Source organism: Dicentrarchus labrax, unplaced genomic scaffold (assembly GCF_905237075.1).
Source record: "Dicentrarchus labrax unplaced genomic scaffold, dlabrax2021, whole genome shotgun sequence".
NCBI lineage: Eukaryota > Metazoa > Chordata > Actinopteri > Moronidae > Dicentrarchus > Dicentrarchus labrax.
In genome coordinates, this window is record NW_026136703.1 from 2,119,044 (window position 1) to 2,138,600 (window position 19,557).

Below are 19,557 nucleotides of genomic sequence, written 5' to 3' on the forward strand. Positions count from 1 at the left end.
CAGATAGAAGAGCTTGACTAAATGACAAATGGGTTTGGCACAAAGGGTTCAACAGAAGATAAAAGCTTCTGTTAGAGCAGAGAAATGTCTCAGAGTAGGTTTGATGAGAGAATAATGTAATGCTTTATTGCTTTCCATTAGTGTGGGTGGACTGAAATCCCATCAGACTATACAACACTGTAGTTTTGCTTAAGAACACATTTAAGGACATTTCCTTTGTCGCATCTAAGACATGTTTACATTTTAGGTAAAGTTGCGCGAGGAAGACTGGGGGCCCTCAGTCCTTTTCTATTTCCATTTATCTCTTGTATGTTGACAGCCAGAGTGCATTTATGCAAAGCATGTACATGTGCAGAGCTGAGTGACACCTAATAACTATGCACAGGCTGGTGAAAATGTAGATGTCTTATCAATGCGTGGCTCATGAGGGGTAAGCCTGTAATCAAAAACAGCAATAGAGATGATTTATGAGTTAATGCTAATATTCATAAGCCATGAAAAGCTGCAACAAAGTAAAAGCTTCCACAGTGGTTTTTACCAAGCAGAAGAGGTTGAAAGCCTGTGACAAAGTGCCTCAGGCTGCTGTTTTATAACCATGTGGCTTCAAATAACTCTCAGCTTCTTTCTGAAAACAGTCATAATTTCAGACATTAAGCACTAAATAGCAATTGTCACATATTGTGCTGATGATTTTAAGAAATTTGAGTCCAACTCTAACTGAAATTAAAATTAATTTCTAAGAAATCAAACTTCTACATATTTACAGTCAGTTAAGGTGAAGGTATGCTCTACAAACTCCATCTCTAGGCAAGGGACCAAGATTGTTGGCATAGGGAGTGTTCTGGTTTGCATTTGTAGTCAGAATAGTATCCAATCTTCTATCCAGGACAATCCTATACATCTCTCTGCTGTGCCAAGCTGTGGATGTTTAATATCTGTGTGTTGCGCGTTTGTTGCTGTATTAGCATCCACAGAGTCCTCGTCACCTGCCTGCATAGTGTCACCATGCTGTCTCACCAGCTGAGTGTTAAGATTTGTCGTGCTACTGCTAGACTTAATTGCTGTCCGACAGATCTTACAAATAGCTTTTGACCTTCCTTCCAAACTTTAGATTTTAGATTTGATGGTGCACTGTAAATCATGTCAGCGTTGTCGGACTTGTTTGTTCATGTACCGACCTTGCGAGCCACACTGGAGTCCATGCATTGATCTTTTACCTTTCACGAGCAGCAAAGCTTCAGTCTACTGATTCATAATGTTAGAATCAGACCATTGAGCGGTTCATGGTACTTTGTATGGTCTGCGTATTGATGCAGTCGCATCTCTTATGTTAAAAACGATTTCTGACTAATATCAGTAAATATTTACACCAATTAAGTTTTAGCAAGCCTTGGTTGCATGCAGGTTAACAGTCTCTGTGGGGAGCAAAAGAGGCGGAATGCATTGGCCGAAAGGCTATTTCAGAACCCATTAGCTATCATCTTGGCTTTTTTTAAAGCTTTTATAAGATTGTTATTATGGATTTGCAGTGTGGCAGAAAGGTGTAAACCGAAACTCAGAAAAACATTACCTCAGATGTCCATAGATAATGTCATTGACTCTACATCCATGTGTTTCAACAGCCTGTGATTCAGGACAATGGAAATAGTGTGATTGTATCTTCAGAAGGATGACCCGGATGAATATGATGGTGTGCGTTGAGGGTGGAATACAAAGATCTTCTAAACTCCTTCTACCTGACTACAGACACAGCATACATCACAGACATCACAAAGTGATAATGGGTTTTTGATCTCAATCCGAGAGACCGCCTTGGAGAGAGCTTCTGTCTGGACTGTTTAACTGACTGAACTGAGGGCTCAACACAATACACAAGGGCTGATGTCATCCTGCATCAAACATCCTCCGCATTCCAGCAGATTACCAAACCATTGGTATGATTAAACTGATAAGTTCGCACGACACCTGAGGATAAGGAGACTTTTAGTGAGCAAAAACCAAAGCATCGAGTTCAAAGAGGATCGGATGGATTTGGTTAAAAAATAAACGAGTTTTCAACAGGTGCTTAAAGGTAAACTGAGCATTATCCATGTGCTTTTATACTGCTGCTTTCCCTTTGAATAAGATAGGAACATAAGCAATGACGGCATAAAACCTTTTCTGACTGCGAGGGGAAAACAAAGTGGAACATCAGAAGAGAGTGAAATAGCAGCTCAGGTTGAACCGGTGGAAAATTGAAAAGCAATCCCTGGTGGGTGGGTGTTTTTTCTGTAGTGCTTATACCTGCTCAGTGAGCGCCGCAGGTCAGCTTGAGAGCATCATCTCTTAGAAACACTGCGTGGTGAGCCACACGGCTGGCTGTCATCACTGCTGCCTGTTAACCCTTTGAAGGTTTAGTGCCCTGCCATTTCTCTGGCAGCGGAACCACCTGCATCTTATAAAAACCAGCCTTTCAGACCAATCACAGACTGGAGACAAAGAGTGAGCTAACGCTGGCTTACATAACCCACCGGTGGAGGGTTATCTCACAATATAACGAGTGACCTTTTAAAAAGAGACTAGGTATTTTTAGAGGAGGGAATGTGCATGGCTTTATAAAGGGAACACTTTTAAGACCTGTTTCTGAGCACTTCCCAGGCAGTGGCTTTACAGGTAATTGCTGGGTAAAGACAGTAGGAGTGAGTTAAAGCTGCACTAGGCAAGAGGAATTTATGTCAGAATGCACCTAAACAGTTGGGTAACAATACAAAAACATTTTACTATTCCATTATTTGTCCACAGTAAATCCTAATGGTTGAAAACCGTATACACTAGACGTCCCAACTTGTATTTGTTTTAATCTGTCAATTGTTTTCTCAGTTTATCAATGTATTGTTTAGTCTATGAAATGTTTTTCTGAGGTTACGTCTTCAATTGTTTTGTCTTCCGAAGTCCACTCTAAAACGTCTTACACTCTGCGAAGACGCCCACGTCCTCGACCAACATTACTGTCTTCAGAGGCTGTAAGTGGGCTCAGTTTTAAAGCTAGAGGTGAAGATCTGCTGCTGCTGTAAACATATTACTTTTTACTTTGTATACTGAGCTTTGCTGACAACTAAATATTTTCAGATGTAGCTGTTGTGCAGTAGGCAGCTGTGTCCTTTAGGTAATGGTATTGGCTAGAGCCGCAACAATAAGTCGATTCATCAATTATTGTCAACACCTTTTAAAAAATATATTTTGTGCCTTTATTCGATAGGACTAGTGAAGGTTGAGGGGATGACAGGCACCAAAGGGCCACAGGTTGGAATTGAACCAGGACTACTGCTAACGGCAGCGCTGACAACATGAATGTAATGGTTGCAGTTTTTACTTGGATCCTCTCTGGCTCTGCTCAGCTCTCAGTCATGTTTAAAGAGATTTCAGGTCTATGTGTATATTTGATATACAGTGCCCTAGTTTACCAGCATCTGCAGTCAGTTACCCACCATGACATAAATCAAGCAGACACTGTGTAACTGAGATGAAAGCAGGTAAGAGCTTGAAGTTGTTTGTTGAAGTTATGCAACCTGACAGATGTGTTCCCTGCTTTGCATTGTTTTAGAGGCAGCATACCTGTAGAATACTGAACTAGCCACTGTCTCCCTTTGGACACTTTGTCAACACAAAGCTCTTTCATAAAAACATCATAAAAGATTCTGCTCAGGAATGTATCAGTAAGCACATTACAACCAGTCATTCAACCATCCAGCCACTGCAAGAGAGAGGCAATATCTCACAGCATTCAGCTGAAGTGAAGAGATATTCTGTTTTTTTGGAAGAGAATACTTAATGGAATAAGGATGGCTTCAACAGAATCTCTGTAGCATGGTCCCCTCCAGTGCTTTATTGCTGTGTGACACAGCTGATGTTTCATCACCTCCTCCACAGAGACCAGGTGCTTGTTCATCATGTCAGCCCACACTTTCAACACACCTACACTCTCCCTATCCAGCTTCAGTTCATCACTTGCTGTGAGAAAAGACCTTATAAGATTTCCCAAGAATAAAATAGAGTTGCAGATTGTTGAATGTGAGAGCTCAACACATTCAAATTAAGAAAACAACAGAATCTATTAAATCTAATACAGAAAAAACAACAAACGGTTGTCCTGTTGATGGCACTAGATGGAAGTTATTCCATTCATGCTGTGGCAGGAATGAATGTCTGTACCAAATTCCATGGCAATCCATCCAATAGGTGTTGAGACATTTCACGCAAAAGTACAAACGTCCACCTCAAGGTGGCGCTACAGGAAAGATCAAGGGATCACCAAAGTAATTCGGCATTTTACTCGGGCCGACAGTGCTATCCAAAGAGCCAGTGGCTAACAAAAACAACATCTTTTGCAGCCCCCTCCTCGATTATTCTAATTTTTCAACTGTGGTGACTGTCTTGAACTACAATCTAAAATGTATTGAAATTAAAGTCCAATTAAAGTAGGTCAGTAGATTTTGTTGCAAAAGGTGGGTGACTGAAAGTGTTTGAAACAGCTGATGAATCAGACCTTTAGAATGAATGGATACTGGTGGATAGAATGAAAGGAAAAAAAAACAATGACAGGAAAAAAATAAGAATGCCCTTCTATAAAACAGATTGTCTTTCAGCCATTACAAGGAACAGCAATTTGTCATCAAAAATCTTAATGAATAAAAACTGTATCTGACCTATCTGTAAGAGATTTCTAGCTACACTTATTAAACGAGTCCATGGAGCTCTTCTGTTGTTTGAACCTCAACCAGCGGAGGCAGGTACTAAAACATCACCAGAGAAGAGCAACAGCTAATTTGTCTAGGCAAATGAATATTACATGCAAAGTTTGGAACTGGAAAAGAAGCATGTGCAGACTGCTGCAGCACTGTTGACATAAAGTCCTCTGAATATTACTGTGGCGATTGTACTTTGGGGCAACTGATCCTTTAATAACACCTGTTAACATAGCAAATGACAAGACATTTATCTTTCACAGGTTAGTTTGAAAGTGCCATTTGGCTGGCTAACCTTAGCATTGCTCACTAACGTTATCAGTAGCAAAATAGGTATGGGGCTGCATAACAACATGACCACCAGGCTGCCCAGGAGGAGCTTCTTTAATCATAACAATGTTCATACAGCCCTGAAATCGCAGTTGCTGCATGTATACTTGCATCTACCCACAGGGCTGTGTTTGAAAGCAACCTGGGGGCATACAGAACGCAATTTCATTCCAGCACACTGCAAGCTGTAGATCACAGTACACTGTCACAGTGCATGTGTAACATGTGCTGCCTCATTACAAATGCTGCTTCTACTCAGTAAATACCAGGGTTTGTGCAGAGAAAGCTTAATTTTCTGTGAGTCAAGTGGACATCTGGAGTGACTGGAAGAGGAAATTCAATAAGAATATTCAAGAAAAAGAAAAGAGGATGGGATGAACTAAAGAAAAGGGACCTTTGTCACCACCCCCTTTAACGTCCATAAAAGTCAGCAGAGTTTGTGAAGGCTGAGGCTCTTTGCCATCCACCCTGCTCCTGGATGTAGGGGTGGGCACATGTTCAAGAACGCCACATTCTGTCCGATGCGAGCAGCAGAGGCTGCGCTGTCACTGCTGTTTGCAGACAGTCTCGTTCAGACGGCGGAGAGTCAACAGAGCACAGTGGGAGAAGCCTCTCTGTCTGCCTTGTCTGAACTCTCCTTGACATGCTGCAGTTTGCTGCTCAGCACTGTGGTTTATGGGGCATCCTTTACATCTTTTTACAATGGCTGGAGATACAAGACAGATCAGATCAGGGAGGGAGACAGCGGACAGAGATTGGGACCAGGAAAAACCCTGAATATGCACTTCAGATGATATATTCGCTGGAGTCATTTGAAGCAAAGGGTCAAGTACAGGACAGTACAACATGAACCCTGCTGTTATCAAAATGAACACCTGTCACTACTAAAGATTCAAAATGTTCTGTCTCATATTTTGAAGCCAAACATTCTTTAAATAGAAACTTTGTGTTGGCAGTCTTACTCAGCCTGGCGATAAAGGTTGCCTTACTACTCAAACAAGTGGGAGAAGCTGTAGCCTAGTAACGGCCAAAACAGAATCAAGTCCTGCAAGGTTTCATGTTTATCCTGCTCTATTTTGGCCACTTCCTCTTCTATCAAACTAACTTTTACGAGGATTCTTGATTTATTTCTTTATTCTTCATTTTCCATCACTCATCTTTTCTTCCACATACACTTCAGGTTTCCATAAAGGTTGAATTTAAAAAAGGGGCACAGAAGCAAGTTGGTATTGCGCTTCCATAGGGTTGTTGGACTCAAAACGCATAGATGAAAAAAGTAGGGTATTTCCAGTACCGATACCGATACCAGTATCAGATATAACCAGTGTTTTTTTAAAATCTTATAGGCTAAGTGATTCATCATGAGAATAATCTGCAGATTAATCCATCATTAAAATAGTCATTAGTTGCAGTTCTAATCTGAACATCACTAGGGGAAAAATCGGATCTGACATTTCCCATAATGCTTACCTTTTTACCAGGTTAAAAGACTACGTCAGACTCCACATCCCCCATTTGAAATGCAGTCTTTCGGTTTCAAATTTGAAAACGTCTCCAAGCCCAAGAGAACCTTAATGACTTCAAAGTTGTACTGTCATATGAAAATAACGCACATTTTCTGGTTTTCCCTTCCAGCTTTATACCATAATATAACTGATAAACTGGGAGACCACAGTACCAGCAAAGGGCTCACAGAAGCTCAGTAACGTTAACAGTACTCAGAGAAATCTGCATCCCAAAGAGGTGGGAGGCAGTGTGTGGTTGTATGTATGCGTGGGTATGAGTGTGTGTGTGTGTGTGTGTGTGTGTGTGTGTGTGTGTGTGTGTGTGTGTGAGCGAGAGAGCTGTGTGGGAAGTGTGATGTGGGAATGTTCAGCTCAGGGACTCCAGCGCTGTAATGCAGAGGGAACTGCTCTCCCTCTCTCCTCATCTCATCATGGGTTATGTAACAGTCTCCGGGCCATTGTTTTAAAGCGCTAGCTGCTGCTCTCCCAGCTTTCATGCAGAGAATCACAGCCACTCATCAGAGGGCTCAGGCTCATCCACGAGTGTTTCGGAGAATACGGACAAAAGCACTGAACTTCTGAGTCTTTTCAATAGGCTGGTAGTCCAAGTTCACAGGAAAAGCTCATTTCAGTGCCAAGAGCTGAAGCCCTCATGCAGCTAACATGTAGTGAGAACCTGCAACCTACCCATTAGTGCACACACTCCAGCAGAGACAGCTCAGGTGTGGAACTGCTGTAGTTATGTTTATCACATTCTTACAGGCCTAACACACACTAGCTCATATTGCCTCAGGCCAATCCAATGTATCCCGTCCGCTGGCTGCAAAGTGATGCACAATGCATAAACTGTACGATTTTGTGCTGGTGAACTTGGCTATCACCTGAAACTGGTCAGTTTATATGGACAAACCAACAGGATATCCATTTTGCGTTGAATGTAGGGATGGGAATCGAGAACTGTCATGTCCGGCCCATCGGAATCATATGCCACTGAGCTAATCAATTCCTTTTATTGGTGTCCGCATGTTTTTCTGACAGCTGTGTTGCAAAACAATGATGCTGCAGGCAAGTTTGCAACAACAAGGAGTCGTGACAGAGAGGAAGAAACAGTCCAAAACGTGCCTTAACTTCATGCCAGCAATATTCTGAAAACATCCTTCTACGTAACAAATTCCAGGAATCACTCTGTGCACAAGTGCCACTGCTTACCAACCAAACAGCATGTCCGTTGCCGAGGATACATATCCTATGTTTTTCTTTGACTAAAAAAACCTAAATGAAACAGATACTACACAAATATTAGGAATAGACATCGAGAACCCATTCCAAATGAAGCAGCAGTTAAACAGTGGAACTTCTGCACACCTGAGTCACATAGAAGCCTTTTTTCTACTCTGGTTCTACAAACTTCAAACTAATAATTAAAACCAAACTGATCGGAAAAACACTTGAACATACATCAGCGTGATAAGAACAAATGTACAGAAACCATCTTTGGAAAAAAGGTATTTTGTATCGTGTATTTTTGTTTTTTAAGTTTGTCCCACGTTCAATCTGCTAACATGGCATTATGACCTACACTGCTGTCAGCCACCAGGGGCCGATTAAGATGTTTTGGCGAGCTGTCATGTCGTCCATCTTTATATATCATGTCGAGGGTTGACACTGAAAAGGCCTCCCGTTTTTTACATAGGAAATTGATCAGAAATCAATAATAATAATAATAATAAGCACTGGTATGAATAAAAACGTATCAATTCTCATCCCTACATGTATACAGACCTAAACTTGACGAAAAGGTACCACAGGTTGGTTTATTGCAACTTTGGTCTTTTTTGGGGGTTTTCTCTATTGGTTATGACGACATTTTGACTGTCTCTTTAAACCAGGAATCCCTCTCAACTCCACCCAATCAAACCCTGGGCCTGAACAGAAAAACAGCCAACCAACCTCTTACATGTTTTCTGAATTGTTACAGAAATACTAAAACTATAAATGTAATTTGTTATTAGTAACACACACCAATACATTTTTATCTTCTGTGTTCACTTCTGAACCAGGACTGTGATGCAACTCAATTGTGTGTTTCCAGGGCAACAGTTGCTCACCAAGTGTAATAAGATACAAAGTTCGGGGGGTGGACCACTTTATCCATCTCCATCACATCCCTATCATGTTTCCCTTATCACCAACATGTACAGTCATTGTGGTGGAAGTGTCCCACTGATCTTCCTTATAAGATTTGGAAATTTTACAACAAGACTTTGACTTTGAAAGAAGAATTCCATTTTTTATCTTACAAATGAAAAGTTGAATTCATTAGCATTAAAACACAGGGTTTTGCCACTACCATATGACTTGGTCTGGTATGACCAGTAGCTTATGGGAGCTAATGTTCAGCTCTAACTTCAGATCTTATCACATACAGTCACAGCGACTTGATCATTTGTTGATGGTGAGCAACAGGAATTAATGATACATTCCACATTAATTCATGCATTGAATCATCATGAGTCATGCTAAGCATTGCTTAAACGTACTACAAGTTTACTGGGAGTTTTTAACTGGTTATGAAACAGTCTCAGTTTAATACTGATGCCTACATGAGCTACATAAACAAACAAGACCATCAGAGAGAAGACTGACTATTTATATATTCTAAATGTCTGCCACTGGGTTAGATTCAGTCGGATTCCCCTTTAAATCAATGAAATGAGGCGGTAGAAAAACTACTGCTTTTGTTCACAAGAATACATTTATATTAAAAATCAAATGTGTAGTATTTCATACTTTAAAATGGCACTAAACCTATTGGCATCACTTTACCTTTGTTACACTTTGTTAAAACAAACACATATATATTGCATCATAGATAGGCACCTCATCTCCACTTTAACTTTTTTTTGTAGGAGATACATTGGACAAGCCGATACTTCAGCCAGGATCAGGATTTTGGAATGACTGGAAAGATGTGGGCTCCCCCTTGTCCCCTTGTTCAAAATAAATCAGGAAATCAATGTAGGACTGTAGGCCAGAGAGACGGACAGCTTTTTTCAAGTCAAGCCATGTGAGGATATTCACGATTATCACAAGTGTTTTTTTTCTATTGCGCTAATCGTTCCATCCCTAGTGTCAAGGTACTCTGAGTGTAGCAGCGTGAACCCATTGAGAGCCAGATCAGCCAGAGCTGGTGGAGACCAAACCAGAGATAAAAGAAAGCATGAATATTGGACTTTGGCTTAGGTTAATAATACTGGCCCACATATCAGACAGGCTGTAGTAAACTATTTTCTTGCTAGCATATCAACTTTGTAAGGTCATAATATTTAAAATCAGCTTTAAAGCCTATACAATTTGCATACATCAGGAGAGGTCTAGTTCTTGCCTGTGACAGGCTTTGGGATGAGCTGGGTCCGAGCTGAACAAAGCTTTCATTCTCACCACACTCATTAAATCAATTCCTTCCACTTTAAAGAGCAGTGGTTAGTCTGCTCCTCTAATCTTTGTAAAGCCCTGTTTGGCAAACTGGCAACACTTACAGTATATTAGATATTCCCACACTCTAGTTCAACCGAGCAAGTCATATCTTATGTTGGACTGTATGCTGTGTGTGTACACAATACCTTTAATTATACTATTGTACATTTACTATAATGTATTTCTAAATAACCAAAAAATAATGAAACTCCCAACCTATCCAGTTCACATTTTAGACAATATGGAAAAACTCTCTGTAAGAAAAAAAATATTATTATATTATTGTTGAAATTGAGTGCAGGACTTCAGTCAGGTGATAACAAAATCTATTTTTATAGAAGAGGCCATGAGATATGGTCAGTTGAAGGCTCACAAAACATCTTATAAGTAAATCTTAAGTTAAGAATATTTTATCACTGTGTTTAATTTTTTTTTTTTTTTAAATGCCTCCTTGCTTAAGTGATGCAATTAAATAGCAAAAATATCGTATCTAGGGATGCACCATAATTATCAGTTTGTGAAGATTTTTTAATAAACTTTCCTTGAAAAAATAATATTAAAAAAAATGTAACTGTTTGTTGTTGTTGTTGTTGTTGTTGTTGTTGTTGACGACAATGGAGATATCAGTTCTTGTCAAAAACATGAATAATGAACATCGGGTTCTTGTGTTAGTCCACCAAAATCAATCAACAACCTAAGCTTCTTTCAACTTGTTCCTACAATCGTGCAGGAATAAATCTGGTGGAGAAGAGGCAGAGAGAACAATCTCTACACCCACAGCTGCAGAAAATAGACCAGAATACACTGCAACACACAGAGGAGGGTTGTTAGTAAGGAGCTCCACACTGATTATCAGCAAGAAGCTTGTTAGCTGTAATTCATGCTCAAATGCTCATACTTCCACTTGTGACTGGAAGCAACACCATCACCCCTTCTCTGGGATTGTTTAGAGGAATTGTAGGCTTACTATTTGAGGGAGAACAACACCCCACAACACAAGAAATTAAATTCTGGAGTAACCAGAACATCACAGATTGACTCAGCAGTGGACCAGCAGAGAACGCAGTCACAATGCATTTTTAAAAGACAGGTTAGCTATGTGGATGGATTTCAATTAAACAGGCTGCTGGGTAGGGCTGCTCGATTATGGAAAAAATCATAATCACGATTATTTGGGTCAAAATTGAAATCACGATTATTCAAACGATTATTTTTTTAAACTTCAGAAACATGCTGCATTTATTGGACATTTGTCAAAAACACTTTGCAAGGCAGTCCTCAGTTACACTTTCCTTTCCCCATAAACATTTGTAAGTCTCTGGTTACCTGTCCAAACGAAAACAACGTGACAGGAGAAGACTGCAACTAGTGTCGCGACCACCGGCGCAAGTATAAATAGTTACGGCGCTCCCGTGACTTCACATCGTCGCGCGACAGGTCGGGACCGGTGAGTATATCGAGCACATGACGCATGTGCAGTGCATGCTGTGGGGGAGGGACGGAAATACGCATGCGCGAAATTCACAGACTGTGGCTGTGTCCCAATTCAGGGGCTCAGCTTTTTCCTATACAACGTTGCACAACAGAAAATGAAAAAAAAAATAGTTTCCCTCAGATTTGATTAGTTTTGAGATCGTTTGGCCTCAAAATCGTAATCATGATCAAGTTTCGATTAATTGAGCAGCCTTACTGCTGGGGCTGTGTATGGGCTAGAATGTAGAGATACGATACGTATCACAAAACAGGGGTTACGATTCAATATATTGCGATACTGTATGTAAGGCAATATACTGTGATTTTGGTCATAGAATAAAGAACACACCAGCAGCTACTGTATTAATGCTGACTGAGTTTAATCTAGCTCTAGTGTACACATATATGTGTTGTCCGACCATGCCAGACGGTAAAATAGTTGTTCCAAGCAGTGGCACTCGACGATGACTCGACTGTGGGATTCTGCACCAATATCACTCTGCAAGGGTACTCAGGAGGCTGCTTTCTTAAACAAATACCTTTATTAAAGAATATTTAAGTTAACATGTAAAATAATTCTAGTTGACAGTGCTGAGAGCTGCTTCTTCTCTCTTAGTCTGTGCTGCTTGCCAAAAAGTATTGGCAATCACAGCGCACTCTGATTATACCAATATGTTTGCAATGGGACAATATCGGCTGATAATCTCAGCCAACTGATATATCGGTCAGGCTCTAAATCACAGCATGAAGAGGGTGAGAATGTCAGATTGCAGGTTTTGGAAATTGTCAGATGTAGACCCCTCAATACCGACATGGGAAAGGTTCCCGGGAAAGGAAACGCTTGCAAAGCTCTTTGACCATCCAACAAGAACACTGGTGCCTTAAGTCACTTTAATCAAATGAATGTAATGTAATAATCATACTTTTATTCTGCTGTGGTTTTAAACACCTACCTATTTATTGTTTTTTTAATCTTTTCTATATAAGTATTTTATTCTATTGTTGTATTTTATTCTATTGTATTTTATTGTATTTTAATGTACCTGGCTGCTATGATGACCCAATTTCCCTTCAGGGATTAATAAAGTCTATCTATCTATCTATCTATCTATCTATCTATCATTGCCAATTCCATAGTGCATATGCAAATCACACCTTTTAAAGGTTACCGAGACTGATATTTGATACATGCATGGACCATGGACGCATTTCAAATTGGTCGGGCCCATCAGCACTGCACTAACACTGTTAAAATCTTTTTTCAGTAAAACTTTAAAGCTAACAAAGTGGTGGAGGGCAGCAGCAGGCTGCCAGAATTTGAATGGGAAAAGTTTGATTTACATCACATGACACAGTTAGATGTATAAAAGCAAGTAGGTCTCCAGCCCTACTGGACCTGCTGGTTCCACGGTCCCTGGATACATGTAACGAGGATCTTTCTGAAATTCTAGATTACTACACTAAGACAGGATTTGTATGATGGACAGCAATTCATGAAACCCAAAGATATTGTCTTAAATCCAAAACAAATTAATTTTTTGTCAACTAGTCAATGAAAGGATTCATAACTTCAGCTCTCTGCTTCCAAATGTACAGCACACACACACACACACACACACACACACACACACACACACACACACACACACACACACACACACACACACAGCGTCCTTGATGAATTAAACCTCCACACAGCAGTGATTATTGTTAGATTGTTGTGTCCACGGTCCTATGTAACCGCCACAGCTGCAGACAGGCTTCGGGCAGAGCTCTGTGGGAGAATGCGGGTCTGTTGGAGAGCTCGATCTGGAAAGTTTGGGACTCTGTGAGCTGCTGTGAATTCACTAAAAGCAACCAAACACCATTCAAAGTTCCCGAAATGGGAAAGCCAGCGATCCTGAGAGTCCCTCAGCATGCGCACAGAGGCTGTGCATGCGTGGCCACCAGGCCACTGAGCTCTGTTATTAAAGTGCAGTAATATGAGCAGAACCCGGGATGCCCCTACCTTGCAGGTTCTGCACTCGCATGTCGCTGATCTGCCCGATAAATTCCTCCCGCTCGAACCAGTCTTCCCACTCGTGTCCAGCCATTTGGAGAGGCGGAGAGTCCTGCAGAGACCCTGGGCAGGATCACTCGGAAAGCTCCCCCCCGGGTGGAGGAGGAGAAGCTGCTACTGCTGCAGCGGGCAGGCGGGCGTCTATTGTCCGGCCGGCCGAGCAGGAGCCATGCAAGCCGGGCAACACACAGGCAGAGAGAGCGGGGGGGTTCACTCAGTGGCCGGACATCGCTGCTGTTTACTGCGGGGTTCACAGCGACGGAGCTCCGCGAGAAAAGCTCTGGAGAAGAGAGGAGGGTACGGGAGGAAGGAGCTGCAGCACCTGGTTGGTATTTCCGAGGTGGGATGGAGCAGATCCAGAGCCCGCCCACCTCTCTCTCTCTCTCTCTCTCTCTCTCTCTCTCTCTCTCTCTCTCTCCCACACACTGTAGGCAAGCAGTCATAAACAGAATTACATGTACTTTTCACATAGTTTGGAATTTTATTTTGTACATATTTACCTTTTTCTGTTTCATCATCATTTCCTCAAAACATCAAATCCTACAAATCCTACACACTGGTCCTTTAAAATCCTGTGACCCCCATTAAGCTTTTGAGCCCCACTAGGGGGAAACCACTGTAATATAAGACTGAATGTAGGACAGATACCTGCATTCAGAATTTATTTAGCATTTATTTTAATGTATCATTTAAAGCTGCAGTAAATAACTTTTGGTCATATTTGCTGACACATTCACTATATTTTGACAGTAGTACATGAGACAGATAATCCACCGGGCCTGAAAGAAAACAACCAATCAGAGCCAAGAAAGTTGTTGAGTCTCATTCCCAGGGTGTCAAATACAGACACTTTGGGAAAGTTACCTACTGCAGAGGAATCAGAATCCGAAATACTTTATAGATCCCCAGGGGGAAATTGGTTGCATTACAGTTGCTCAAGTAGCTAAACAAGTCATTATAAGGATAGAAATAATAAGAATGTTAAAATACCTGCATTATATTACAATATGTAGAGTGTGTACAAATCTGTACATTATATTACAGTATGAAACAATATTTAGAAAACTAAAAATAAGACATTCAAAATATGCATAGTACAGTATATAACAGAATATAACTCTCAGAACACTTGAACAATCATCAGCACAAACACTTTTGGACACAACATAAATAGAATGGTCATCAAAAATCCCACTTCATTAGAGAGGACATCTTAATATTTTGTTTGTGTTATGTAAGATAAACAATAATTGTGCTCTGCCGTGTAAAAAGAACTCTTAAGCATATGCAAGTTGAATTTTGTGCAAGTTATTAACTGTAGAGCTCTGGTTTAGTATTTCTTCTCCTTTAATTTGTGCGTGAACAGCAGCTGAACAAGGCTTCAAAGAGAATGTGCAGCTGAGTAATTGTGAGGATTCTCTTCCTGTGCCGTAGTCATTAGGTCCAGACCGAAGCTGTGTCTGGTCTCTGTCAGCACACGGGAAATGAGGATCATAGTAGTGAAGCGTGTTTATACACTTCAGACAGACACCAATGTTTCATTGTACAGTGGAGCTATCAGGCTTAAGAGGTCTGGGAGTGGACAGACAGACACTGAACTCGAAGAAGTTATTATTGGCGACCTTTTTGATCAGCAATTTGGATGTTTGATAATATGAAACCAGTTCTGGTTAAAGGTTTCCACCATACACTGTAAGATAGAACTGAACAGTTATTCATTATTTTAAAGGTCCAGTGTGTAACATGTATGAGGATCTATTGTCAGAAATGGAATATAATATTCATAGGTATGTTTTCATTAGTGTATAATCACCTGAATACAGGAATCCTTGTATTTTGGTTACCTTAGAAGGACATTTTGGCAATGGAAAAACTGGCATGGCCATTTTCAAAGGGATCCCTTGACCTCTGACCTCAAGATATCTGAATGAAAATTTGTTCTATGGGTACAGTTTGGGGCAAAAACCATGCAGTTTTCTGCATTTTCATCTAGTTTATTTGAAAATTTCTGCATACTAGGGTCTAAAATATGCAGAAATATTATAAGATTAAACACTATTTGAACCACATAAATTGGGAATGAATTGATGATGATGATTGATGATTTGGATGAACTCACTTATAGAGACTATTAGACTGTTTCTTGCAGCTCTTAAAGGAAGATTTATATATATTTATATATTTATAACTTCAATAAAACATTTGAATGTAACTTAAGGTGATATTTTCACTCTCATGTCCTTTCCTCATGGTGACACAAAATGCTTCTGTGCATAAATATGAGGTACACTTAAAGGTGCAGTAGGTAACTTTAATGAAAATAACTTTCTGTCATATTTGCTGAATATTTTAATACATCCTGACAGTAGTACATGAGACAGATAATCTGTAAAACTCAGGTTCCTCTGGCTCCTCCTAGTGCTCCTAATGGCATTTGCATAATCCACTGGGCCTTAATGAAAACAACCGATCAAAGTCCAGAAAGACAGAAAGACACTTTGGGTTGAAGGCTTGAAGATAGTTAATTGTTGAGTCTCATTCCAAGGGTGCCAAAGCATCAGTATTATGCACCCTGGTAATGAGTCACATATCAACTATCTTTCTTGGCTCTGATTGGTTGTTATTTTTCAGGCCCGGTGGATTCTTACAAATCCCATTAGGAGCACTAGGAGGAACCTAATTATCTGTCTTATGTTCTACTGTCAGGATATAGTTAAGGTCTCAGCAAATATGATATAAATATATTTTTTGAGTTACCTACTGCAGCTTTAAGGGTCCTGGTTTGGTGGTTTGAAAATATGGTCATCCTATGTTTTGGTCACAGAACGTAAGGCACTGAGGAAGTTGCATACCAGTATAACCAGTGTAATACACATTACAGCCCTACTAAGAACTGTATTTCATGCGTGACATGATGAGATAATTTATTTCAAAACTTTTCGTGGAGCAACCTACACTCTGTTTAACAGAGACAAACTGGGATTTCTATAAATAAATACAGATGAGAGGGAGAACACATTTGCATACTGACCCACATTACCGCAGTGTAACAGTATGAAGGTTATTTTCTAACTCTCCGATGCGATATCTTCTAAACAGCAGAGCCAGCGCACCCCAGCCCACACAATAAAAAGCAGAGGCAGATGTTACATAACTATTTCAGAGAGCAAAGTGATCATCCTCCTACTGAGAAAAATGTTTTTGAGGTAAAGACACTGAACCTTAAAGTTGATCCTAATCTTTGGTGAGCTAAAATCAGCAACCCGCTGGCCGATATCATCTGGAGTAATCTGTTTAAAAGCCATCTGGCACAGTTCACTAACCAGCTGTTCTCAGCAAATAATCAAATCATACAGCAATACTTCCACCAGAACAATGTATTTCTTATAATTACTGTCATACAATCAGCACACAACATAATTCATGCAGTCACAGTACTAAAAATGGCTGTTGTCTCTCCAATGTGGATTTGTATGTGGCTCAGTCTCATATGTAATAACATATTAGTGTTGTTGTTGTGTGTGGCATCTGTAAGTGCACCAGCCTTGTAATTGCTTGTGGGGAATGAAGAGAATGCCATAGATGAGAGGTAGCCATGTATGGAGTGTGTCAGGAGGCAAAGGAAGCAGTTATAAAGACAGAATGCCGTAAGACAGAATGATAGCTGCAGTAAACAGTAAACAGCCCATTGGTTCTCGACCAGGAATGTTGGATGTGGATTTTCATGTTTCTCAAAATGAAAATAAACATTTGTGATCCATTTAGTGAGTGTTTCCTCATTGTTTTAGTGTGCAGAGCTCTGTACTTTTAGAAGAAGAAGAAGAAGAAGAAGAAGAGCATTATAAAGCTGCAGTTCCTAACTTTTATAAAATAACTTTTTGTCATATTAGCTGAAGTTTTCACTATAACCTGACAGTAGTACATGAGACAGATAATGTGGGGGAAATCAGGTTCCTCTGGCTCCTCCTAGTGCTCTAATGGTATTTGCAAGAATCCACTGGGCCTGAGCCAAAATGACTCTGATTGGTTGTTTTTTCCAGAGGAACCTGATTTTTTCACACATTATCTGTCAGCAAATATGACAATAAGTTATTTTTATAAAAGTTACCTACTGCAGCTTTAAGGTCTGTAGTTCATTTGTATTTTTCAGATTCAAGGACAAATTTGATACAGTTGTTGTATTTGCTACGTTGTGATCACACGGCAATATTTTAGAGCGGTCCAAAAGTTATAAACAACTGCCATCCAGGAGCAAGCTGCTCTCTCATTGGTCATTCTTTTTTTTCTTGTTCATTATGGAGCACCAACAGCATGTACTGCTAATTGTTTGAATTGCTAATTATAGCAGCTGGTTCACCCTCCTCTGCCTGTTGCCCTTCTCTCTCTCTCTCTCTCTCTCTCTCCTCGTCTGCTCTTCAATTTGTAGCCTTATTCACATGCTCCAGCTCAAATGCATGGGTGGCCATCAAATTCAAAAGCCTCATCCAAAGTAGCTAAATATTTAGCCATGACATTAAAAATCTTTTCCACTTTTTCCGACACTAATCCAGTGGTTAGAGCTGTACCCTCCTTGATTTTTCCCTCGTGTTGCTTGATACCCTGGTTTCGGATAATTGCCTGTTTATGGACTTTTACTCTGCCTGTACCCTATTGGATTTGTTTGCTTGTGTGGACTGACCTTCTGTATACCAAACCCATTTTCAAATAAAGACTGTTATACTTCATACCTACATCCTGTCTGTAATCATGCTTTTAGGTCGTATTATCTGTGGATTCTCCAGCTACAACAGGCACTTGGTGAAAAGTCAGATGATCAACAAAGTTATTAGGATATGTTGTCCAGGAATGAACTATGAATGTCTGTACAAAATGCATCCGTCCATAAATCCATCTCGTAAATGATGGACTTGTAAATGTTAAGATAATCAGTGAATAAGTGTGGTGTTTACACTCTGGTCCGCAGTGAATGACCAACATCATTAGGGTCCATCCTCTGGAGACTGATTTTAATGGCAGTAAATGCAATAATTAAAAAAACCTTCTAATTGTTCTAAAGGAAAGGTCAGTGCTAATAGTCAGTGTTGTGTGAGTCAGGAACCCCTGGGCAGTTGCCCAGTTTGCCTGGTTGGTAATCCATCCTTGTCTATGATGGCATGGCATTTTGATTTATCATCATTTTGTATCTTGTCAGAGATGGTTTTCTACTTTCTATTTAAAACTGATCCAATCCTGAGAGGAAGCATCTTCGGACAGGCTTTACAGCCTAGCAACAGAATTTGAATGCTCCATGCTGTTTGGCTGTGACATGCAAATGAATCCAGTCGAAGAAAGAAGGCTGTATCATTGCTTGGTCCTATAATGATCAAAACTGCTCTCAAATCCACAATGTACCCTTGTGAAAAAATCCTTTATCCCATCGGGAACATGGTTGAGCTCACTTATTGAATAACTTTGGAAGCTAATCTTTGGGTCCATTGGTCCGTTTTAGGAAGATATCAACTGCCAAGGGACCTAGTTTTTTGCCCCTAAGATTGATCAAATCTTGATGATAAATGAAAGGAAGTATTACGAAGATCTTTCATTATGATTATTCTAGCTCTTTTTCAACTTCAAACTATTGAAGTTGGCTTTAGTTAGATATTATGATTCTGTCATATTTCAGACATAGTGACATATTTCATTCATCAGTAGTAGTAATCATTGGTCTACAGTAGTGTATTTAGGCACAGCACTGCTTTCAGTCTCAACGCTAATGTCAATGCCCACAATCACAATGTTAACGTACATTTACTGACCTTATTTACATGCGTATCAGTGCGTATTTCAGTTTTATCTAACGTATAAAGCATTCAAACCCACATTTTTTAATCGAGGTGTAATATGTACAGCACAATATTCATCATTCCAGAGTCACAGTTTTAAAGCCACAGGTTTTAGAGGAAACTTTTCAATGCAAAGAACTTTAGATCAGTGAGCACATGCATTATTT

General features: G+C 40.1%; 1 protein-coding gene and 1 long non-coding RNA gene across 2 annotated transcripts in view; one reads left to right on the forward strand and one right to left on the reverse strand.

Annotated features, from left to right (window-relative positions):
- Positions 1-13,917, reverse strand: part of clmna (calmin a) — a 51,130-nt gene extending 37,213 nt beyond the window's left edge. Inside the window, exon 1 of the mRNA XM_051383618.1 lies at positions 13,518-13,917. Coding sequence (XP_051239578.1) covers positions 13,518-13,602 — 85 coding nt within the window. The 5' untranslated portion in view covers positions 13,603-13,917. The remainder of the gene's footprint in view (positions 1-13,517) is intronic.
- Positions 1-19,557, forward strand: part of LOC127354537 (uncharacterized) — a 520,620-nt gene that overhangs the window by 246,653 nt on the left and 254,410 nt on the right. The window lies entirely within an intron of this gene.